Genomic DNA, 24,572 nt, shown 5'->3' with positions numbered 1-24,572 from the left:
CTTGTTTCAAAACACCATAAAAGAAGAAGGAGGAGGAGGAAGAGGAAGAGGAGGAAGAGGAGGGAAGAAGGAAAGAAAAGAAGAAGAAGAAGAAGAAGAAGAAGAAGAAGAAGAAGAAGAAGAAGAAGAAACAAATGGGTAAGACTCAAGATTCACACTCAGATCCAGATGTGGAATCTACACCCTTAACACCCTTACCCTAAAGAAGTCAGGGAAACACTCAGAAGTGATGGTTGGTGGTGATGGAACAGCATAACAAAGCATGGTGTGGGTAGGTGGGAGGGAAAGGGAAATAGGGGACTTGTGTGGATGGATGGGAGGGAGGCCTTCTCCCACAGAGGAGAGGATAAGCGAGAGGGTGAAATGACAAGAAGACAGATGACAGCAGAAGAGCTGGAGAGACACTGATGGTGGAGGGTTCCCAAAACAAAGCTGGAGTTAGAAAAGAGAAGGGCCAGGATGAGTCCTGAAGAACAGACAGGAACAAGCCACACAGGGGTGGGTGGGCTAGAAGGGCATGTGCAGGCCAGAGGGGACAGCATGTGGCAGACCATAAAGCAGAAGAGAGACTAGGATTTTGAAAAAAAAATCAAAGAGATATCCAGGGTAGCCAAGGCTCTGTTAATGGCTGGGCATGGAGGATGATCCAAATGATGAGGCTCTGAGGATAGTTGTCATGGTGACCAGGCCCAATGGACCAGGGAAGGCCTTTCTCATGTGCAAAGTTAGTGGTTACTCAGGATGGGGGAAGCAGGGGGAGGGCACGAGAGGCTATGAGACCTCCCGGTAGTAGTGCTGTAACTTGCTCTATATCTGACATAATTTTGAAATAGAATTGCATTAGGAGGATGTAGAGAGACATAAAGGCCTTTTCTTAGGTCCCAAGTCAACCACTGCTAGCCAGCCCCACTGTAAACTAAGCAGCTATTGATTTACGAAGCATATACGGGCACTTGCTGGGTACCAGACACCAGGCTGTCTGGTGGGGACACAGGAGTGCCTACGCCATGACAGAGAGACAATGACTTGCTCTTGGGGGCTGTAGGCTAGAGAGAGACAGACTCTTTAAAGCAATGGAGAGGTAGAGGATCTGCAGCAAAGGAAACCCCAACAGTCTTTACCCAATTCTGGAGAACCGACGTAGGCGTCCCTTCCTCTGAGTCCAAGGACAGGCTGTTCAGCTTCGGAGGGTTCTTCAAGGAAATATGCAAATCAGTCTAGAGGCCAAACTAGAAAAACCAGCCATGGGCCCATGGGGTGTGGAGCCTGGAGCAGCGAGGAGAAGGGGCAGTTAGCCTGAGCTATGGCCCTTGACTCACCGAGGTACCTGTCCTGGCAGAGCAGCGGGCAGTCCCCACTTAGTGATCACTGAGTGCCAGGCACAGCTTGGACTATCTCACAGATATCCTTATGCCTTGGGCTGTGACTACACCCAGGCCTTGGGTTAGCCTTGGCTCCATAGGCAGGAGTTATGTCTCTGTATTGCCCCCAGCTCCCTGGGGCCATGAGGCATCCGGCGGAGCCGCTGCTCAGAGAATACCTATTTGTGACCAAGTTAAAGAGCTAGGTTTAGATGGAAAATTTCTCACACCCCAACTGGGCACCAGGTGGAAAAGGGAGACAGGGCTAAGTGTGTGAAGTCACTCGGGGCTGGTCCCAGCATAGGGCATCCCACCTTTCAGACAATTTGAACTTTAGTCTCTGTCCATGTGTTAGCAGCATTGGTGCACATGTGCTAGATGAGAACTTCACCACTGAGCCTCACTTTTTACACACACACACACACACACACACACACACACACACACACACAATGAGACAAGAGTCTGTCCTGGCCTGGAACTCATTATGTAGACCAGGCTAGACCCAAATTTACAGAGCTCCACCTGCCTCTGCCTCCCAAGTTTCCTGACTGCTAAGATTACAGACATGAGGTACAGGCCAGTGAGTGGCCTTTAATCTTTGTGGGAATCAGCTGTATGGGTGTCCTGTGGCACTGCCACTTCTCTCTCTGCTTCTTGGCCTTGATGCTCTGAGCTGTCACAGGCTTCATGCAGCAGAGCTGAATGGTCCTGACTAAAATTTGAATCTTCGAGCAAAACAACCCCTTTCCCTCATTCATTTAATTGTCTGACTAGCAGACATGGGGGCGGGGCTGGCTTGTGCTGGCCCAGGTGTGCTGGCCCAGGTGTGCTGGCCTGTGAGCATCTGGCAGTTCTCTTCTCAACTGTTTTCAGTGTTGCTGTTAGCCTGGAACTGACAGTGGGGACGTTTACACCACATGAATCGGCAAATGCTACAAACCACAATCTACTCCCCCCCCCCACCCCCGCCCCGCCTGCCACAAAAAGGTGACTAACTAGCATCTTACCAAATACATGATTTAAGTTATCCTTTAAAATATTTTAATTGTTTATGTGAAGGGGCTATGTCCGCATATCGGTATGTAACAGAAGTGCAGGTGCCTGGAAAGTCCAGAGGCATCAGACGCCCTAGAGCTGGATTTACAGATGGTTGTGAGCAATCCAACGTGAGTGCCGGGAACAAAGCTTTGGGTCCTCCGAAAGAGCAGCAGGCGCTCTCTTCTCCAGCCTGCTAGTTACAGTTCACAAAATGTTTACAGAGGAAAAAGGTCTGAAGGGACCTCACTGAATGTTCACGACCCTTGTCTCTTGGCCAAGGGACTAGAGATTAGTGTGGGCTTTATTTTTTTGAGCATATTCTGACATGAGTTTATTGATATTATTATAATGGAAAGTGATCAATTTACTTAAAATTACACCCTCTGTGTGTGTATGTATAGGTGTGCATGTGTGCGTATGTGTGTGCACCTGTGCATATGTTTGAATGTATGTGTGTGCCACAGTGCACATGTGGAAGTCACAGGACAATTGGTGGATGATGGCTCTCTCCTTCTAATATATAGGATGCCCAGAATCAAACTCAGGTCCTCAGGCTTGGCAGTGGGTACTTTTACCTGCTGATCCATCGCCCTGGGCCAGAAAAAAAAAAAAAAATTAAAAATAGCAGTTCTGTTACTTTCTCTTAGGAAGGAGAGGGTTTTCAGTCAGAATGCCGGCTCCATGTAGCCTGACTAACTAAGTGGAGTCTAGGTCACTGAAATGTTCCATTGCTTGACCAATAGGTCCTGTGAGTAGCAAAACAGATGGGCCAGTAAAACAGAAAGAGGCACTCCTTAGCCACCTGCAGTATAGGGATGATGGAGCCTGTGGTTACAGCCCTGGGTTATGTGACTGGTTAGGCTGTCCCCCTCCCCTCCATCTAAGAAGTGTGGCAGCAGCTGTGGAGTAGGAGGGGTGGTACTGCCACTTGAGCTGTGTGCACTGGTTCAGGGAGCCTCAGCCCTTGCTGTGGGTCAAAATCAGCACCCAGCCCAAAGTTACCCTGAGATGCTCAAGTGCCTGTGAGGAGACACTGAGGTCCTGGTGCCTGTGGCAAGAAAACTATACTGTTGCTCCCAGTGCTTCTATGTCCTGGGTTTCCCAGCAGCACCAGGGACAGGAAGTCATGATGAGGGGAGCAGCCACTATTTCCTAGAGCCTCCTGGAGATCATGTCTCTTTCCAGGTACTGTAAAGACATCCAGGGACTCCAAGCAAGGTCCATGTTTGATCTAGAAGAACACCATCTGTCAGGGAGACAACCTTTACAGCCCAAGAGCCACCACACCCAGAGTGAGACTGTGTCCAGACTCATGACAGAGGGGGGTGGTCCTGTAAAGACTTCATTCTGATCCCCGATGGTTGTGACTTTTAGCCAAGCCAAGCACATTCTCTATTATTAAGGAAAGTGCTGGTCAGGTGACTTTTGTCACTCATGGGACTGAGAGCCAGTCATTTTACAATAGCAGCCCTGGGCCCTGCGAGCTCCAGAGATGGGCACTCAGTGGGCATTTGTTGATTGTACTTGGTGTAAACCAAATACAAGACAGTGTGATGGCTCCTTAAGAGGAAAAGAGACAATCTCAAAGCCAGCAAGGAAAGGGACATTAAAGCATGGTCAATATCATGTTTTAAATCATCTGAACATTGCATGATCCAGGCCTTGATAAGACCCCATACAAGAATGGACTTTTGTTTTTCCAGTTGCTTTTTCTCTTCCCTGGAGCAGTCTGTGAAAGCTAAGGTCAGATATGATAGGAGTGTGTGTGTGTCTCTCTCTGTATATGTCTGCATGTGTGTCTTTGAGTGTATACATGTGTGTCTCTGTGTGTCTGTGCATGCACATGTGTCTATGTATGCGTGCCTCTCTCTCTCTCTGTGTGTGTGTGTGTATGTGTACATAGGACGAGGTATTTTTCTCTCCTTGTTCTGATCATGAGTGAATTTTTAGATGATTCTACAGTGTCACCAGATAATTAATAGAGAGATGGTTACAGTGTCTGGGACGAGGAGGGCGGATGAGGGGTGGTGCTGAGAACTCTGAGCACAGGGGCCAAGAAAAAACATTTATCACAAAAGTCCATGCCAACACAGAGCCACAGTGGCCTCTTTAAGCTATAAACATTTAAGAGTATAATTGAGGGGCCGGAGAGATGGCTCAGTGGTTAAGAGCACTGACTGCTCTTCCAGAGGTCCCAGGTTCAAGTCCCAGCTCCCACATGGTGGCTCACAACTGTCTATAACTCCAAGATCTGACACCGTCCCGCAGACATACATGCAGGCAAAACACCAATGTACATATAATAAGACACAAGTACATTTGAAAAAAGTTTCAATTATTAAAGAATATAATTGAAAACTTTCTGTTTCTGTCTGTCTGTCGTCTGTCTGTCTGTCTGTCTGTCTTTCTCTCTCTCACACACACACACATACAGACACAGACAGACAAGTAATCATAAGATGCTTCTAGAAGCAAGGACTCTAGCTCCCCCTGTTTGTCCTCCACCCCATCATAATATTCACTCTCTATACCTCTACCTCAAAGTCTAGACTTTAAGCTAGATTTAAGTGAAGTGTGCTAGGAAATCTCCATGGCAACACTTCCAACATGGAAGAACCCAGAGAGTCTGGGAGAGACCACCTTATGTGCCAGAAGAAGATGTTGAGCCTCAGAGGAAAGGTACCACCCTCTTCTCTCCAGCAGCATGGAGGGGGGAGAAGGAAGGGCCTGCTCCCTTCCTTCTGGCTGGGCCCTGGCACAGGCCACTCATATTTCTCACAAGGTCACAGAGGAGCCTCCTTGCCAGTCCCCTGTGTCTTTCTGCCCTCACTTATCGCCACACATCATGAAGACAGCACAATCCCAAAGATGTCACTGCGTGCCTCTGCTCCAAACCCTTGGAAGGGCCCTTTCTCAACCAGTTAAGGCCTCTACAAAGGTGATAGGCCATAGGCAGTCTGGTCCCACAGCCCTCACACCCTCCTCTCCTCTGCTTCTTTCCTCTGTGCTGCTTCGCTGTGCTGCTGCCACACTACCCCGCTGTTCCTAAGATCCCCAGATTCTGTGGGACCATAGCCTTTGCACTGTCTGTCTCTAAGATGAAGTGATCTTTTTCCCAAGATGACCATGGGTGTGTGTGTGTGTGTGTGTGTGTGTGTGTGTGTGTGTGTGTGGAGATGGGGGTGGTGGTGCCAACTAACTCCCTCACTGAAGCCACTCTGACTCCAGCCCTAACTTATGAGGTTCCCTTGGTCTGGGTCCCTAGTTCCAAGTGGGGTCCTTTTTACATAACCAACCATGCTAGCAGCATTTGCTGAGATTCCCTGGGGTAGGCTGTCGGGACCCATTCTGCTCCACAGCCGTCTTGTGAGGAAGACACCATCCCCATCTCCATCTGACCTGAGGAAGTCAACGCTTACCAAGAGTAGAGGTCACATCCCTGGCATGTGGCAGTCCCACCATGCACCCTAGGCCGGTGTGACTTCACATCCCAAGCTCAGTGACAGCGTGTTTGTCTAGCACACACTAGGGCTCCCAGCACTAAAAAATTACAGCAAGATGAAAACTAAATCTGTTGTTTTACTAAGTGGACTCAGCTGCCACAAGCCTTCCTGGGCTTGTAGAGTAAATGCGGGGCCTCTGCCTCTGAAGCCACAGTCTGAATTCTACCTCACCCAATGTAAAATCCTGGTGTGCCTGCCTCCTTGACCAGGAGCATCAGGAAGGGCATGGCTGAGGTCCAGGGCATCGGTGTGCCCTGTCACTCCACCCCAGTACACCATGTCCCCATGAAAGCTCTAGGTTCACATCAACTCTGTCACCCCAGTCCTGGCTAACTCTTGATTTGCTTGCTCAAGATGATGTCCGACAAGAAAGTGGCCCTCTGCTTATGTTGCTTGAGGTACCCTGTGATAGCATTTGGCAGAGATGGAGCTAACTGAATGAATGAATGAATGAATGAATGAATGTCTTTCTCTACAGCTGAGAAATGACTTCAGTGTATCTGCCAAAGACTATGAGTTTTGCTTTTTTGAGACAGGGTTTCTCTGTGTAACCCTGGGTATCCTGGAACTCGCTCTATAGACCAGGCTGGCCTTGAACTCAGAGATCTGCCTTCTTCTGCCTCCCGAGTGCTGGGATTAAAGATGTGTAGGACCACTGTCCAGAAGCAATGAGTTTTATATATGACAGAGGTTCCCAGTTTTCTCAAGAGTTTTTTTCCCCCTGCAGGTAGCTTTCATTACTGAACATCTAGCAAGCAGCCTCCGACGGGATCCTAGAAGCTGTGGGCTGGCACACAGGGCCTGGACTGAGAGTTCATTTCCACCAGGGCTTAACCTCTTACACAGATCCCATGACTTTGTGTGTCCTGGGCCTTTGGAATGCAGAGCTGGGCTGGGCTAAAATCTGATGAGATGTTTATCAGGAAAAGAGCTGGGGAGAAGGCAAAGTAGAGAACTGTTGAAGCTCTCTCTCAGGTGCGCTGGAGGCTAGATCAGGCACAGGTGGAGGAACTTAGAGGCCGACACACCGAATATTGCTCTTTACCCTAAGGAAACAGGAAGCCATGCAGGGTTTAGGAGTGGGGGGGGGGGGAGAGGAGGGAGGTCAAATGGAAAAGAGACGAACTTCTGCCTGCTGTGATACGGGCTGCTGCTGGCCACTCCTCTGCTCCCCAAGTCTATGTTGAACAGCAGTATTTTAGAGCCCTGGGGATGTCAGTTGGGAGAGCACTTGCCTAGCATGCACGAAGCACTGTGTTCCATTTTTAGCATCCCAAAGCTAGGTGTGATGGTCCACTTGTCTTACCCCAGCACTCAGGAGGTGGAGGCAGGAGGATCAGAAGATCTAAATGGGCATCCTTGGCTACATAGTGTGTACAAGGCCAGCCTGGGCTTCATGAGACTTTGTCTAAACAAAACAAAACAAAACAAAACAAAACAAAACAAAACACAAAAACCCAAACTACTGAAAGCACGTAAGAGAACTATCAACTGCCTAATGTCATGACCATCTTCAGTCCCACATCTGCCAGCACAGGCTCTGCTCTAGCCTTCCCAGTCCCATGGTGTCTAGGTTCAGGCTGAGCTGCAGCAACCTAAACCTGTCATTTGTGCCATCCCTGGCCACACTGGAGCCTGGGCCTACAAAGGCTCCAAGGGTACCAGACATCACCTGGGCTTTTTGCTCCTTCAGTCCTCTGCTTAGCTTGCAGATATTTTGCAAATGAAGCCAGGAGGTCTCATAGCTTGCTGCTGGCCGCTCAGCCAGCTGAGGAACACAACCCGACTGACTGACTCTGCGTGAGTATATTAGGTATGCATAAACCGGAAGTAGAGAGTGTGAGGCAGGCATTACATTTCCAGCCCTGGAGGGAGTCTCAGCCTCCTCACCTGGAACTCAGCCCTGCTTCTAAGGTTTCTCTCCTGAAAGCAAGAACCAGTTATCAAGTCACTAGGCCTCTGAAGAAATGCATCTTTGTTTGTTTGAGGCATAGTTCAGTGGTAGAATGCTAAGTACACATGAGGGCCCAGTTTTGGTCCCCCAAACAGCTAGTATTTATTTATGTTTTTCAAGACAGGGTTTCTCTGTGTAGCCCTGGCTGTCTTGGAGTCGCTTTGTAGCCCAGGCTGGCCTCCAACTGCCTGCCTCTGCCTCTCCAGTGCTGGGATTAAAGGTGTGTGCCACTGAGCCCTGCTTTGTTTCGGTTTTTCAAGACAAAGTTTCTATGTGTAGCCCTAGCTGTCCTGGAACTCACTATGTAGACTGGGCCAGTCTCAAACTCACAGTTTGGAGATTTAAAGGCATTTGCCACCAAGTCTGGCTTTAACTTACTTCTGATTTGGCAAAGACCCTTTGTACCCGAACTTTCACATTCAGGAAGCACCCTCACAGTATCTTCAGCACCAAGAGGAACTATAATCCCTTGGTGTAATAAGGAAATGGAGGTCCAGGGAGACACCTGAGGTGACACAGAGAGGAAATGGCTGTACCAGGCTTCGTCAGGCTCCTAGGTTCACTGAGGGCATCTCTTATGTCCAGGGGGACTTTCTGCTCATGGATGTGTACCCCAGATTTTTGCGGGATAGGAAACTCAGGCTGGAAGAAGCATCCTCAATGAGGTCCAGAGGCTCAGAAGGTTTGCTACTGTTCAAACTATGAGGAAGGGGTCCCGGGTCCCTGCCTTTTCCACATGGGAAGATTTTGGTGGTCTTATCTCTCCCTCAGCCTCCAGCTGATTCGCCCACTAGAGTGCACTCCCGGGGGAATGACTGACGATTATTCCCTGCTGTGTCTTCAGAGCCTAAGCAGTGTACATACTGTAGGCGCTCAATAGATACACAGTAAGTGACTGGAGACCTGGGGACCCTCATAGGTGTCCCCTCCTACTTCAAGGCAGCGGCGGCAGCCTCTGGATCAAATCTGCAGATGTAGCAAGCCGCTGCTTCTACTCTGGGTCACCTCTGGGAAGGGCAAGGCCGTCATAGAGGCCAACCTTGAGCCTAACACTGGGTCAAACTCTGAAGTCAGTTCACACTTGCTATACTCTTGGCTCGGATTGCCTGGTCCTGGCCAAAATCACCCCATTGTTGCCAGCCTCAGATTTCCCAGTCTGTAAGATCAGTAGCTGGGGACCGGGAGAGGAGGGGTGCCGGAGGGGGGGGGGAGGGGGGGCGGAGGGGCAAAGGGAGGGGACGTCTCCCGGTCTGTAAATACCCGCAGCTAGGCGAGAAGCCACGCCCCTGTCACAGCAGGAAGGGGCCGGGCCTTTACCGGACTTAGGGGTTTCCCAGGCCTCTGGAAATTGAGTCTGGAGATTCCGAAGTTGGGAGCCGGTGCCTGGAGCTCCCAGTATGCAGAAGGCGTCCAGTGACCCTGAGTGACCTTGGGCAAGACCTTTCTTCTCTTCCAGCCCAGCCCCTCATCTTTCAGAGGAGTGGCTTGGAGCCCTGGCCTGTGCTGGCAGGTCGATGTTCCCGCTGTATGCCACAGGCATCAGTTTCCCCTCCAGCTGCCCAGCTCTAGTCCTAAGAGCACTTCCGGGTCCTGGAGCACAGCAGCCCCTGTCTGGGAAGCTCCTGGCTCCCCACAGGCTTACCTGGAGGCCGCAGCGACAGATGAGACCCGGATCTTGGTGGCCCGGCTGCTCCTGTCCGGGCGCTCCCCGCCCGTCTTTGCCCTAGCTAAGCCGTCCCACACCGGCCTGGGCCGGTCCCGCCTGCGCAGACCCGGAGCCCGGGCCTTCCGGGCTGGGTTGGGCAGACTGCAACTTAAGCCACTAAAGCCTCCACCTGGGTGCTGGCCTCAGGAAGGGAGCCGCAGATCTGCGCCTCTGCGCCCCAGGAAGAGAGAGCGCGGGGCGGGGGGGGGGGGTGGCGCTCAGGAAGACTCTGAAGAAAGTGCTCGCCTGGGGCTCGGCTGGTGGGGGGTGGGGGTACGCGCAGACTCTTGGAGGGAGAAGTTTCAAAATTATTCTTGCACACTGTCTTAAGAGCCTGTCCCAGAAGCAGCCTCCCCCTCCAATATACACTGCTCTGTGGAGTTTGTCACATCCACGCCTTCTAACTCTTCTTTCACTTTCTGTAGTGCTAGGCAATCTTTGCACCCGAGGCTCTTACATCCCGCAGACCTCCGTTTTGGGGTTCCATTCCTGTGAGTCTTCCCTTACCATCCACTCAGCTTTAGCCATTGAGCAAATATTTGCTGAGCCCCTACTATGTGCCAGGTTCTGTTCCAAGGCCATGTATTGGCACAGCAGGCTTTCAGGTTTTCAGGACTTAACACTATGAAGTTGTTTTCCCATTTGTCTATCACACTGGAACTTAAAAGCCTCAAGAGTGGGGGTCTCCCACGCCTCATCCACCGCTGCAGCTTGTGTGCCCAGCCTTAGGGACAGTGCCACAAAGACTTGGGAGATGGCTCTTGTTGCCATGGCAACCTGTGAATTTTCATCACATTTAGTTACAGGCGAGGAAGTAGGCGGCCATCCTGGTCAGGGCTGGAATATGAGTCACCATGACCTCTAATGTCATTGCTCTTTCTCCTGGAGAAGATAGGTTGGAGTTGGAAGTGGGGAAAGTACACAAGCAGACAGGTCAGAGGTGCGGCATTCCAGCTGGGGGCCTGTGACTCAGGACCCTTCCTACTGGAAAGCTCTGGGCCTCCATCACCTGATCTCTCTAGCAGGATGAAGAACAGCAAGAGGGCTGTTGTAGGTCAGAAGGATCGGTTTGTGGAGGGCTGAGGGGTTCTAGCTGAGATTATGGGCATCACTAAGGTGGGGCAATAACCACAACCATACCAAGGTGGCACCCCCCCCAAAAGAAACCAAACAAACCAACAACCCTGGGATTTGGAAAGATTCTATTGTTGGCCATGAGGAGTACAGGGCAGGAGTGGCCAGAGGCCACCAACTCAGAAACTGTTCTAGGCCAGGCGTGGTGGCACAGCCCTTTCATCCCAGCACCTGGGGTCGCAGAGGCAGGAGGATCCATGTGAGTTTGAGGCCAGCCTAGTCTAAAAAGTGAGTCCAGGCCAGGCAAGGCTACACAGAGAAATTCTGTCTCAAAAAGATGAAGAAGAAGAAGAAGAAGAAGAAGAAGAAGAAGAGGAGGAGGAGAAAAGGAAAGACAAGGAAAAAAAAAAAAAAAAAAAAAAAGAAAGGAAAAAGAAAAAAGAAGCAGTTCCAGGCTGACGTAGCAGGCTTCAGCCTGAACTGGTTCTCAGCCTTTCAGGTGTGAGACAACTGATGCTTCTATTTCAGCATAAGCTGATTTAGTAACTTCTCGATATTAAGAGAGAGAGAGAGAGAGAGAGAGAGAGAGAGAGAGAGAGAACCCTGAAAGTAAAAAAAAAAAAAAAAAAAAAAGGATTATTTGCAAATGGAGAAAGGAATGACAATAGAGAAATGAAATCAATATAGGAAATAATTTTAGAGAAAGAAGTTATACTCAATACAAATTAGTCCCCTAGTTTGGGTTTGGGGACAGTAAAGACATTATGAGGAAACTGATCATTGGATCCACTGACCTATGCTTTTAGTCAGTAGCCACATATCAATATTGATTTTTAAAAATCCTAACAAATGTATCCGTGTTAGGATTGGAAATTAGAGCGAAGGACACATGAATTCTGGCTAAGAACTCTGCAGTGTCTCTTCAGCGTTCCTGTCAATCTAAAACCCTCCCAACACACAGCGTTTGCGAAATAAGTAACAGGCAGATTGAGTCCGTACTGTAGTTACTGGCCGCCTCTAGTTAAACCCTGCTTCACCTTTGTTTAAAAAGATTATCAGGTCCTGATGGTGAAGGGCTGAAATCACAGTTACTTGTTTTGGGGTGGTGCTGAGGCTCAGGCAGGGGGATGACAGGCCTAGGGCCTTCTTGAGCTTTACTGTGAGTCAAAGGTCATCCTAGATAATTTGGTGAGCACTGGCTGGGCAGGTTCCAACCCCCAATACCCATAAAAAGGGATGGTCACTGCTGCTGGGCCCCCTTTTAGAGTTTGACGGCAGCAAATCACTTCTCCACAGAAAGAACTGTGGTGTTCTCCGTGTGCGACTTGGGGCCATTTTTACACGGTGTTCGTGTACTAGGGTTTGAGTCTCCGACATTAAAAGATGTATCAGATTAACGGACAGATGTCAAGGATTCTCTTCTCTTTATTGGAGGTTGGGCCCAGGGCCTCAAACATGCTGTAGCACTGAAGAACACAGCCTCATCCCTCTCTTTAGGTCAAAGGAGGATGTCAGGTGTCTTGCTCTGTCATTCTTCATCTTTTTCTTTAAAGATGGGGTGTCTCAGTGATCCTAGAGCCACCCTGTCCAAGGGGACAAACCAAGGCTCAGATACATTCTGTGACTTCTTTCAATGGGAGCCAAGCCCAGGGCCTCTTGGCTGGTTCCTTCCACTTACATCCCCCTGTAGCACTGCCTGACTCCCTTGCCAGTTTCAGGGCAGCACTGACCTCAGCCATGCTCTTGTCCCCAAGCTTTGAAGTTTCAGAAGATGGTTGGGTCCAAATCAGCTTCAAAGGGCCTGAGGACAGTGGTGTTAGAACATCTTTGCCCGTGGACCCCAGGGCAAGATGTCTTGGCTGGGGCTCACCATCAGGCAGGAGTGGTCTAGGAACCAAGCCATGTCTCAGGACAGTAGTCCTTTGATCAGACAGGACATTCCTGATGCCTGGGACCCCAGTGCTCCCACAGCAGGGCTCCCAGCAGAGAAGTCCGGAGTAGGTAGTCAGAGGCCCCTCCTGTTTTCTCATTCTTCTTTCTGAACCCACTGATCTCTGAATCTCATGGTTCCTGTAGTTTGTCTCGTATTTTCTATGACATTCTCCCAAGCCAATAGGTGGTGAACCCACACACAGTTTCTAGGTTCGTTCTAGATACAAAGGAGGCATCACATTGAGACAAAACTCTGGCCTAATCCCTAAGCTCTCTGGCAAAAACGGACTGTGTGGTCAATCGTAAGCAGATAAAAATCACCTTTCTGGTCTCAGTGTCTTCCTCTGTGAGAGAGAGAATGGTGGCTAAGCCTCTCAAGGCTGTTAGAGGGCTATAACATGTCTGTTAAGGGAGTGCCTGCCTATCTTATGAGCACTGGACAAACACGCTCCCACCAAATGGTAACAAATGCCATTTCCTGGACCAACTGAAGACTTGGGGGTGGATTTTGCCTCCAGGAAATAAAATGGGCCTGGAGGAGTAGGTGGGGAGACTACGTTCTTTTGCTGTTGGGCTGGCAGCCATCCGAACCTCACACGCCCAAGGCCAAGGCGGGAGATGTTTGAAGGCCTTCTCCACCTGCTCACCCTATGGGAAAGGGTGTTCTTCCGGCCCTCGCTACCTGGCTGTAAGGGCCTGAGTCCATGTGCACCCCCAACACTCTCCTGCTGCACTGAGGATTGACTGACCTTCTAAGAAAAATAAGAAGGCCACTGTGATTTTCAGGCAGTGTACTGCACGCATGCTTTTGTTTGCTTGGGTTATTTTTTATTTTATTTATTTTTATTTTTGCTGTCCGGGATGGATGGAACCTAGGGATTCACACATTCCAGGCAAACACTTTACCACTGAGCTCCACTTTCAGCCTGTCCCACAGTGAAACGGAATGAGCCCGCCTTGCAATCTCCTAGCAAGCACTCAGAAGCATGTGGCTCTTCCATTGGCCTGTGGCTTGAGCCATGCCCTGAGCAGCTGGGACAGCCAGGGTGTTTTAGGACTAATTGAGTCAGAGTTACTCAGTCTGGGGAAAGAGAAGCTGAGAGCCAAAGACCTTGCTCAATAGCATGTGACCACTGACCAGGGCCAAGCACCCAGGTTCCGGTGGCAGAGTCCTCTCATTAGTCCCGACAAAGGTCCTGTCACCATGAACTGTGCCCCTCCCTACCTGTTAGTCTCTTACCTCAGGAAATGGGGTGAATGGAAAAGGACCATGCAAGGGGCCTGGGGAGTCCCTCCAGAGTTTGAAGTCTGATCACTGGGACTTTCCAAGACGTGCTTCCAGCTCCCAAGCCGGGCTCCTTGCCCTCCCACCTCCACCTTGGCTGAGTCTTGAACCTGGAACCCACCGGAGCTCATGTCTGAGGGCAGATGCCTCCCTGTGTGGGGAAGCCCAAATGGCCTTGAAGAGACAACCCAGGGACCTTTCTAGTTACCATCACTCTGAGGCTGAGGTGGGGGTGCCATTGCTGAGGACCGTTGCATTTATGAGATGTTTTATCTTTATGGCAAAGGAGCAAATAGGACTGCAGATGTGATAAGAAGGGCGGCACCATCTGCAAAGCTTTCGTTCTGTCATGTGGGCCTGATGGAGAGCTGGATCCACTCTGTGTGTGTGTGTGTGTGTGTGTGTGTGTGTGTGTGTGTGTGTGTGTGTTTATGTGTGTGTGTGTGTGTGTCCCTGTTTGTCCTTAAAATGTTAAGATTCTTTGAGCCATGGCCTCATGATACAAAATTAGTACCTTCAGTGTGGAGTTTGGGGACCTGCCCTCTCCACACCTACTCATCTCTGTCTGCTGAACCCAGGCCACACCCTCCCCACTTTTACAAGTACAACTCCATGTGTACTCCCACCCTAGGGCAGACTCTGTGGGAAACCCTGACGATACTTTTGGCAGGAAGGGTTTGGAATAACTGTTGCAAGCAGCTCTAGAGAAAGTCCAGCAGTGCTCCCATGGGCTCTGGTATCTCAGGAGGGAAATGTACAGTGGCTAGAAATGGCCACACACTTCCTGGCACACAAAACACCAAAACCCAGACAAGAAAACGAAGCCGGCTACATGGATTACAAAAGAACCCTGGTTCTATTTGCTTTGTAGTAAGGTCAGTGTCCTATTATGTTCACGGAGTGATATATACAAAAGCCAGGAGTTCTGGAAGAGGGGTAGGGACGCCACCACCCTTAAAGCCACTCATTCAGGGGGTAAGTCTTCCTTTCCCCCCAAAAGTTTAGCTATGCCACACAAGGGCAGGCAGGCAGGCAGGCACAAACCCATTGTTCCAGCACTGAGTCCTTGATCCAACATGGCCAGTCTGGCTTTGGCATGCAAATCCAGTCCACATGTGGTCTTTGAAAGGGGGCTCCTAGCCCCTTATTCTTGTGGGTTGTGAGATGAGGGGAAGAAGGGAGCAGTGGCAGTGCAGAGACCTGAAGAGATCCAGGGCTCTCAGGCGATAGAAGTGATTTGGGTTTGCTTTGGCTTTCTGCAGAACAGAGTCCTGGGGCAAGGCCAGTTGCTGCCCTGGCTCTGGGGGTAACAGCAGAATAGAGTGGACATCAGCAGCGCCAGGGCGATGACAAAAGCCAGCACCCACCGGATGACGCCTGGGTAGATGAAAGGCAGGATGAGGACAATAAGAAGAGCCAACAAGAGCAGGTGAACAGCCAGGCGCCGGGCAGCCACACGGTTGACACTCACAATGTCCTGCTCTTCCTCTATACAGCTGGCTGGCCGAGCTGCTGAAGTGGCAGAACCAACCAGCCCCTGGGGACATAGGCGCACCTCTGGGCATGGCAAGGCCAGCCGCCCCACCATCGCCTCCTGGTCTCGCAGGCTGCAGATGAGGCCTCCAGGGACCGCAGTAACCTTTCGGCACAGTGGGCAGGGGATGGACCAGGTGTCCTCCTGCACATAGAGCAGAAGCTTTAGGCATACGGCACAGAAGGTGTGCTGACAGCTCAGCAGCTTGGGGGACCGGGCACAGTTGTAGGGCTCTCGGCACACCAAGCACTCCAGGTCACCCTCCGTAGAGATACTGAGACGTCCAATGGGCCTCAAGGCAACGATGCTGGTTGTGGTGGTGGCGGCACCCGCTGAGATAGGCTGTGGGGGCTCAGTGCAGGACATTCTGGGTACGGAGTTGGTGGGCTGAGGCTGTCCTGTGCAAGAGCATCCACAAGGAGCATCCGCTGGTGCTGCCAGGACTTGCATGGGTTCTGGTCCTGTGACAACACTTTCAGCCTCCTTCCTGCCCTCGCCGGGTACCTGCTCACAGCGGACGTCTGGCATCTTCCTCTCCTGCTTGCCCGTCTTGTTTCTCAGCTTGCGTAGTCCCTTCAGTTATTATTATTTCTCGACTCGAAACTCAGGGTTAATCAGTAACTTAGAGACCTGGAGACTTTGAATTACCTGATAGAAGGGCCAAGGTGGGTGGAGTCTCATGAATCAGGACTTTCCTGTTGGGGCCATGTCTGGTGAGTGTCTACACGACAACCAAGTAAGACACTGTTATGACAGAGATCCCTCCTAAGCACCAGCGACACTCCCCCATCAAGTCCTTTGGTCTGGGTAGATGAAGGGACTCCCTACAATCTTTTAGAAATTACATTTATTCTCTCTGTGTGTGTCAGTGTACTCAAGTGATACATATGTACATGCCACGGTACACATGTGGAGGTTGAAGGACTTGTGAGAGGCAGTTCTTTCCTTCCACTATGTGGGTCCTAGGGGATAGGACTCAGGCCATCAGGGTTGCTGACCGCTTTCTTTACTTGTTGCGGCCATCTCACCAGCCTTTAAAAATGCAAAATCTCAGGTTCCAGGGCACACAGAGGTATATGTGTTGAGCCTGGATGGGGTCTAAATAGCTGTAAAGTTCACAAACAATCGAGCAGCCCTGATGAGGAAGACTGGGGAACATTGTTTTGAGAAAGGCCTTCAGGGGTGGGTTTCTGACCAGACCTTCTGGATTTCAGAATACATCGGGAAAAAGAATGTTTGCGCCTTGAAACCCTGGTCAAATGGCTGGCATTAAAAAAGGGCCATGTGGTAGGGAAAGTGTTCAGAGCAGAAGCAAACAGGAAAGTCTGAACAGAAAAACAAAACTATCAAAGTGCCCATTGGCCCATTCAGTATCCAGTCATCCTGACAGCCAGATTAGCCTGGGGATTTGGTCCTCAGGCATCTCATCAGTGGACCACATGAACAGATACCTTAAGAATGGTTACCACTGGCTGTTTATTTGGGCCTTCTCATAGCAGACTCTTTGGCCTGGGTCCTCATCTGTGGTCTTCTGGAATCCTAACTCTATAAGGAAAGTCTGGGTACAGAGGCAGGGTGTTGGCTTGCTGGCTGCCTGCCAAGGGGCCTAGCACAGGGGCAGGACCCAGCCATGTCCAAGGTCTGGTTCTCAGTCTCGAGGAACTCAGCCATGTCAATCAGTGCAGATTTGACTGGCCTCCAGGCAGCTGGCTTGAACTGGTAGGACTCACGTGGGATGGCAGATAGGACGCAGTGTGGCAGCTATGAAATTCTGTCCCCCTTACCATGCCTGGAATGCTGGGAGCTGGGATGGATGGCCTTGTCCTCAAAAAAGGCTACCACAAGCCAGGCATGGTGGTGCATGCCTTTAATCCTAGCACTCCAGAGGCAGAGGCAGGCAAGTCGTTGTGAGTTCAAGACCAGCCTGCTCTACAGAGCAAATCCAGGACAGTCAAGGCTACACAGAGAAACCTTGTCTCTAAAAACAAACAAACAAACAAGCAAACAAACAAACAGACTTGTCATCCAAGCCTGATGAATTAAGTTTGATCCTTGGAACCCATGTAAAATGCGGGCTCACTGGTTTGTGTATCTGTCATCCCAGCACCCCATCTTGAGATGGGGGCAGGGACAGGAGAATCATCCAGAAGCCCAGGGTCCAGCTAGACTCCAGCCCCATGCTTCAGCAATGAAAGCGACAAGAAGGGTCCTGCCTCAACTGTGTGGAAGGAGAGAACCAACTCCCAAAAGTTGTCCTCTGACCTTCAGGTGAGCACAGGAGAGCATGGAACACACAAGAGGGTGTGGGCACAAAAGATGAGACATTCTTAAACATGACCAGGGTAAGATGCTTGGGGTTCCTGTCTGAAGAGCAGCCTTTCCATGTCATTGAGTAACTGTCAGTGGACTGAAAATGTGGGTTAGAGGCAGAGTGCTTCACCAGCGTGACCCAGTTGGGTCTCATCAATGCAAAAGATAAAATCAATTGGTTATAGTAGCTGAAAGATGAGAGAAAGATACAGTAAAGAATTTGAGCTGGGACTGGTGGATCATGCCTTCAATCCCAGCACTCAGAATACTGAGGCAGGAGGATAACATACTAAGGGTATCCTGGGTTAGATAGTGAGTTCCAGGTCAGTGTGGGCTATTGAGCGAGACCCTGTGTCTAATAAAGAAACAAAATAAAACAAAGCAAAAGGCAACCATTCCTTTTACTACTGCTCCAGAGACATGACCTCTGTTATCAGTGGGTTTCTTCACGTTATCTTCATCATACTGTCCTGGCTTACAAAAAACTTTGTGTGCCTGCCTCTCCTCTCCTCCCCTCCCCCTCCCTTCTCCCCTCCCCTCTCCTCTCCTCCCCTCTCCCCTCCCTTCTCCCCTCCCCTCTCCTCTCCTCCCCTCCCCTCTCCCCTCCTCTCCCCTCCCCTCTCCTCTCCTCCCCTCTCCCCTCCCTTCTCCCCTCCCCTCTCCTCTCCTCCCCTCCCCTCTCCCCTCCTCTCCCCTCCCCTCTCCCCTCCCCTCTCCTCTCCTCTCTTCTTTACTCCTCCCCTCTCCCCTCCCTTCTCCCCTCCCCTCTCCTCTCCTCCCCTCCTCTCTCCCCTCCCTTCTCCCCTCCCCTCTCCTCTCCCCTCCTCTCCCTCCCCTCTCTCTGTCCCTGTCTCTCTCTGTCTCTCTCTCTCTCTCCCTCTTTTTTTTTTTTTTTTTTTGTTCTTGATACAGGTCCTCCTCACGTAGCCCAGGCTAGCTTTGAATGCAATCTTCTTGCCGCACCCTTCCAGTGTTGTGATGGGATTCCACACTTAGCCCCACAATTTTGTTTCACGGAGGTTGCTTGACTTCCCTAGTTGGATATCTGGCTCCTGTGGATTTGCCGTGTGAGGTTTGGCAAGACTTTCCACCTCATCAAAGCTTCATTTGACACAAAGGGGCAATAACACTTCAGAAAATTATGGAAGGCCCTCATCCTCATTAGCACCTGGCCTGAGGAGGCTCAGGAACTGGTTCGCTCTGGTGACTTATCTGGGTGTAATTCAAGTCTCTCCCAGGGAGTTGGGAAGACCTGAGCTATCAGCTAGGACTGCTGGAAGAGAAGTGACTTCAGCAGAGTTTGGGCATGGCCTCAAGCCATCCATCCCAGAGGAAGCACAGATGGGTCTGAAGACCGAACACTCCCCACGAATTTGGATTTCTCATTCTACCCTGTGGTGGGTGCTTGCCACGGTGTTGGGATCCTTCCAGCTCTCCAAGTCAAACTTAAAAAATATTCTGTACAGGTGCAAACATTAACTTTCAGTAAAGCTTTCTTTTGTTCGTTTGTTTTTTGTTTTTTGTTTTGGTTTGGCTTGGCTTGGAGCTGTAGACTCTTCCGTCTTGAGGTTTCCCACAGCCTGGGTATGATACAGGCTTCAGTGAGGGTAAAATGTTCTGCCTCAAAGCCAGTGTAAACCAAGAGCCAGCAGTTAAAGGGGACCTCCCTGGAAGTCACACTGCTGATGTCACGTGGCCAAGACACTTCCACCTAAGCTTCAGGTCCCACGGGAAAGGATTTGATGTAGCAGTGTCTAAATTAGACCTGCCAGCCTATGCCTGTCCCTCTTGGGGTCAGCTTACCCTGGAGGATGCAGAGAGCCATGCCCTAGACACACACACACACACACACACACACACACACACACACACACACACACACCTTTCTTATCTTCAGGAACTGGCCATGCGCCCTGTGCTTTTAGAACTTATCGACAGTAAAAGCTAAACACTAAACAAACAAACTTGATCCTCTTAATCCTGACTTCTACCACTAATAGTAAAATCAGGATTAACAGTTTTTCTTTCTTTCTTTCTTTCTTTTCTTTTCTTTTGCAGTTCTGCAACTTTGTTTGACATCTAGTAGGTTAGTTCTCTTTCACATCGACCGTCTGTAGGTTCTTGAATGTGGTGACAGGCATATAAGTCACCAACATGTAGAGCTTGTTTGATGAATTCTCATCTTCGTTTACATTTTCTGCACAAACATTTTTGGGTGCGACATGGAATACTCCTTATTCCTTTGGCCCACACAGCTTTATTGAGCCTGGTATCCATGCGCACACCTGGAAGCCCCAGCTCCTTCATGGCAAATTTCCAAATTTCTTTGAGTACTCGAGGAGCATGCTTCTTGAAGCCCACTCCATCGATGCACTTGTCAGCATTGAGGCTGTACTCTTGGGTCACTACCTTGATGGCAGAATGGCCCTTCTTTTCGTCACCTTTCTTTGAGGGAGCCATTCTGCTCGGCCCACATTGGAAAGCAGGATTAACAGAATTAAGGAATTACTTGTGGCATTCACATCTCCCCGCTGCCAACCCTGTTTTGGGCAGTGCCGGGAATTGAACCCAGGGACTTGCTCATCATTGAGCTACCTTCCCAGTCTCATAAACCTTATCTTTTAAAGACTTATTTCCTTTATGCTTTGTATATGAGTGGTTTGCCTGCATGCACCTCTGTGCCTACGGACGGAATTCAGAAGACATGGGGTCCCCCGGAAGTGGAGTTACAGATGATTGTGAGCTGCCATGTGGGTGCTGGGAATCAAGCTTTTAAGAGCAGCCAGTGCTCTTAACCACTAAACCATCTCTCCAGCCCCCCAGAAACCCATTTTTACACAACATTCTCTCTCCTTTTCTCCTCCTCTGGGCCCTTGTTTTCTTGTCCCTCTTCCTCCCTTTCTTCTCTCTACCACTTTCCCTTCCTCCTCTTCCTCCTCCCCTCCTCTCCTCCCTCCTCTCCCCTCCCTTCCCCTTCCTTCCCTCCCTTTTCCTCCCCTCTCTTCTCCTCCCCTCCCCTTCCCACCCCTCCCCTCTTCTTCCTTCCCTCCTCTCCTCTTCCCTCTCCTACCCTCCCCTGCTCCTCTCCTCTCCCCTCCCTTCCCCTTCCTTCCCTCTTCTCCTCCCCTCCCCTCCCCACCCCTCCCCTCTTCTTCCCTCCCTTCCCTCCTCTTCCCTCTCCTCTCCCCTCCCTTCTCCTTCTCTTTCTCCCTCCCCTTGCCTCCTCCTACTGCTTTCCCTCTTTTCTTTTTATAGACAGTCTGGCCCAGGCTGGCCTCACACCTGGATCTTTCTGCCCTCCTGTGCTGAGACCACAGGTAGTTCCCATGAGGCCAAGCTTACAAAGCATGTGCACATTGAGTGTGTCTGACTCTGGGTCTGAAACATGGTTTGGGAAACACCACTGGATCAGGCTTGCCCATTAGAAAGCTTCATGTTGACTGTGCTCTCTGAGGGCTCTGGTGGAGCTGTTTTCTGGGGCCACTCTTCAGTGGTTATGAAATCTGTTACTATATCCTGAGTCCAGGCCAGGGTCGCTGGATGGGACAGTCCACAGTGGCCCCTGCACACAACATGGGAAACTGCTCTAGGGGGGTTGAACAGACACTTGGCTTCCTCAGTGGCAGGTTCTTTCTGTCTGCACTACTCAGATAGTCTGAACTCAACAGTTGCCCGCTTCCCAGTTTTGCTTTGGCCACAAGGAAGCTCAGCCACGACAGCAGCAAAATACCACCTTTGTTAGACACCATCCCACTCCCTCAGCTGGTACTTCCTATTCCAGTTTCTGATCTACCCAGTCTTGGTGACTGACGTTTGACTTTTGTATTTATAGTTTGTCTGTAGCCATTTCTTGTGAACAATTCCAGTGTTTTCTGATTACAGAAAGAAGAAAGAAGAAGGAGGAGGAGGAGGAGGAAGAGGAGGAAGAGGAAGAAGAGGAAGAGAAAGAGGAAGAAGAGGAAGAGAAAGAGGAAGAGGAGGAATAGTAGAGGAAAAGTTGGCAATATAGGCCAGAAGACAGAGGTGGCATGGAGGATGCCACTACTTGGCATCCTCAAGACTAATCCCCTGGGAGGGTGTCTACCTCCTTCCACTCACGCAGTCTTGGTCACGGAAGGTTGCAGTGTGCCTGTGCCTATCTCAATGGGAACATTTCACTGCCTGATCCTACACACATTCCAGGGAGCAGAGATGGGGACGTGGTTCACTGGACCATGTGAAAGCAAGCCGCCCAAGCATGGCTTGTCATCCATTGAACCATTTATCCTCCAGGGTGCTCGGCCTGAGCTCAGGAGGCTGCCTGACCACTCCGTCCTTTTCTCTCCAAATGTCAGGCCTCACCTTCGTGGGACATTTGCCTGGAAAATAACGAGGGTCTTGAGCACATGGGCTTTGAGTGGAAGGGTGAAACAGCTGCTTTTCTGAGTAGATTGGCAGGTCAAATAGACCCCATGTTCAACCTCAAGCTGTGCGTCCTTGGGTGACCAGCTTTGTTGGAAGGACCCTACTGTTTGAGGTTGCAGTCCTTCGGGTCTGGATAGCCATTCTGAGCTCAGTGTTGGGTGCGGACTCTCTCTCCCCAGCAGGACCTCCGGCTCTCTGCCAGGCTCTGCCTGGATGCCCCTAACCACATTTGATATATGGCCTTTGACAGCCATACAGCTCCCTGCTAGCTCTCCCCTCCCCTGCGCCTATAGGATAATTAGGTGCTTTGTTTCTGCTCATATGATAGGAACGTGCAGCCAAATGCCAAACAAGCATCCTAAAAGTGGCTGATTTCAACCATCTATGTACACCTATCCTGGAAACCCACACCCACCCACCCACTCCCCAAGGGGTATATAGCCTTTGGTCTCCTTGAGTCAAGTTGAACTAGTTCCTGGAATGTTTGATCTCCTTTGTGCTTATGGCCTTCCGAGCCCTGTGCTCCATCTTCTGCTCCTTTTGCCTCAGTGAGCTGGTAGCCAGCAGCCTCCCACCCCTCCAGGGAAGAGGAGAACCACACAGTTTAACCTCTCTGAGTTTTAATTTACTTACTTTTTTTTCTTTGAGGCAGGGTTTCTCTGTGTAACAACCCTTGCTGTCCTGAAACTCACTTCATAGACTAGGCTGGCCTCAAACTCACAGTGATCCGCCTGCCTCTGCCTCTGCCTCCTGAGTTGCTGGGATTAAAGGCAGGTGCCACCACCACCTGGTTTTCATCTTCTTAGTGAAGATGGAAATGGTGTTTTTGTTCCAAATCTTCTGGTTCTAAGAGTTGGAAAAAATTCAACTCAAGCTGTGGTAACTCACAAAGCCTGGGGGACGCTTTTTGGTTCATGTGACAGAATTCCCGAGGGAGTGTGGTATATTTTGAGCACATGGCTCCTGAGAGCTAACATTAGTTGAGTGCCAATTTTGGTGTAGTCATCCATAACACACCTAAAGAGTAAATATTATTTCTGTTCAGCACGTGAGAAAACTGGGTCACAGACAGATTAAGTCAGATTACACAGCTCACAGATGGAATTGGCACCTGGGACACGGTCCAGAGTCCTATGACTGAGCCAAAACGCCAAAGGCTGTGCAACTGCCTCCTTGCTGGGGCTCTTTCAGGTGGCTGTGGCTAGTCCTCCTCCCTGTCCCCAGGTTCTTCATCTATGGACAAGTATACCTGCATGCTTGCGTGACTACATATCCCTGAGTGTGCGTGCATATGGGGGTCAAAGGAGAGCCTCAGGGGTCATCCTTCAGTCAGCATTTTACACGGGAACTGAAGCAACTGACTTTTGCCAACCTGACACAAGTGGGGTCACATGGGAAGAGGGAACCTCAACTGACAATTGCCTCCTTCAGGCTGTCCACCGTGGGTGTTGGCGTTCCTAGGCAGGTGGGCCTGGTTATGTAAGAAAAGTAGCTGAGTAAGCCAGAAGGAGTAATCCAGTAAATAGCATTCCACCATGGGTCTTTGCTTCAGTTCCTGGCTTCCTCTAATTATGGAGTGCAGCCTCTAAGCTGAAATAAAAACCTTTCCTCCCTAAGTTGCTTTTGGTCAGTGTTTTATTACAGCAACAGAAAGCAAACTAGGACATATGCCTACTTTCTATGCCTGCCTCTTCCCCCCGAACTCCTCCTGTGTCCCCCCCCCCACCCCCGCAACTCCTATAATTATTAATGTTTTCCACACAAACACATATAACCTACCAGGTCTATTTAGTGCTGCTCTTGTGTACATGTGTTTAGGGCTGGCTACTTGGAACTGGATAACTTACTGGGGCCGACTCCCCAGATAAAAATGATTTTCCTTCTCTCCAAAACTATTAATTGCTATAGTGTTTTTTTTTTTTTTTAAAGAGACTAGGCCCTGAGATATTTTTTTCTATCTTCTGTAACTTGTTGATTAGTGAGGCCTCGTGCAGGTGACCACACTTCTGAGATTTCATGGGTGAACATCCCTGTCATGTCAAGAAGACAGTATCTTGTAAAAGCCCCGTGGCTTTTACAATATCTGTTACCTCTTCCGTTATGTTCTCTAAACCTGACGTATAGGAGTTGTGTTACTAATTGGAGTTGGTACCCACGGTTGCTTATCCTCTACATTTTGGCCAGGCATGCATCTTTGCAGTAGACTCCAAAAAGAAACTTCTTTCATGAGAGGTTAGAGCCGCACACATCTGTGGGCAGAGTGATAACTAATTATATTTGTTTAAGAAAATGGCTATAATAGATTCTCTCCTAGGGTCTATGACTTTTCCAGCCACAGGCTCCTGGCTAGGGTTATTGTACCAGGGTTTGAGTTGGGTTTGTTTAGCTCTCATGATGCTAGAAGGGGATGTTAGGGAGGAAAGTCATTAACAGTCTTACTCCAATATGGATTTTGGGAGCTACAGCACC

General features: G+C 50.0%; 2 protein-coding genes and 1 pseudogene across 2 annotated transcripts in view; all 3 read right to left on the bottom strand.

Moving 5' to 3' along the window:
* The window catches only part of Tmco4 (transmembrane and coiled-coil domains 4), an 81,452-nt gene extending 71,877 nt beyond the window's left edge, over positions 1-9,575 (bottom strand). Inside the window, exon 1 of the mRNA XM_051171579.1 lies at positions 9,502-9,575. The gene's annotated coding sequence lies outside the window, so the exon portion shown is untranslated. The remainder of the gene's footprint in view (positions 1-9,501) is intronic.
* A 5,499-nt stretch (positions 9,576-15,074) lies between these two features.
* Positions 15,075-15,979, bottom strand: Rnf186 (ring finger protein 186). Its single transcript, XM_051171540.1, has one exon. The coding sequence runs from the start codon at positions 15,915-15,917 to the stop codon at positions 15,075-15,077; it is 843 nt and encodes a 280-aa protein (XP_051027497.1). The 5' UTR covers positions 15,918-15,979.
* A 3,807-nt stretch (positions 15,980-19,786) lies between these two features.
* Positions 19,787-20,159, bottom strand: LOC127212059 (60S ribosomal protein L31-like; annotated as a pseudogene).
* Positions 20,160-24,572: the final 4,413 nt, after the last annotated feature.

Source organism: Acomys russatus, chromosome 29 (assembly GCF_903995435.1).
Source record: "Acomys russatus chromosome 29, mAcoRus1.1, whole genome shotgun sequence".
Taxonomy (NCBI): domain Eukaryota; kingdom Metazoa; phylum Chordata; class Mammalia; order Rodentia; family Muridae; genus Acomys; species Acomys russatus.
The sequence above is the reverse complement of the archived record's forward strand: the minus strand, read 5'-3'. Positions and strand labels throughout refer to the sequence as shown.

Bases quoted from the DNA above. Each gene is read 5' to 3' on its own strand.
- Rnf186 (XM_051171540.1), bottom strand. From the start codon at position 15,917: ATGCCAGACGTCCGCTGTGAGCAGGTACCCGGCGAGGGCAGGAAGGAG.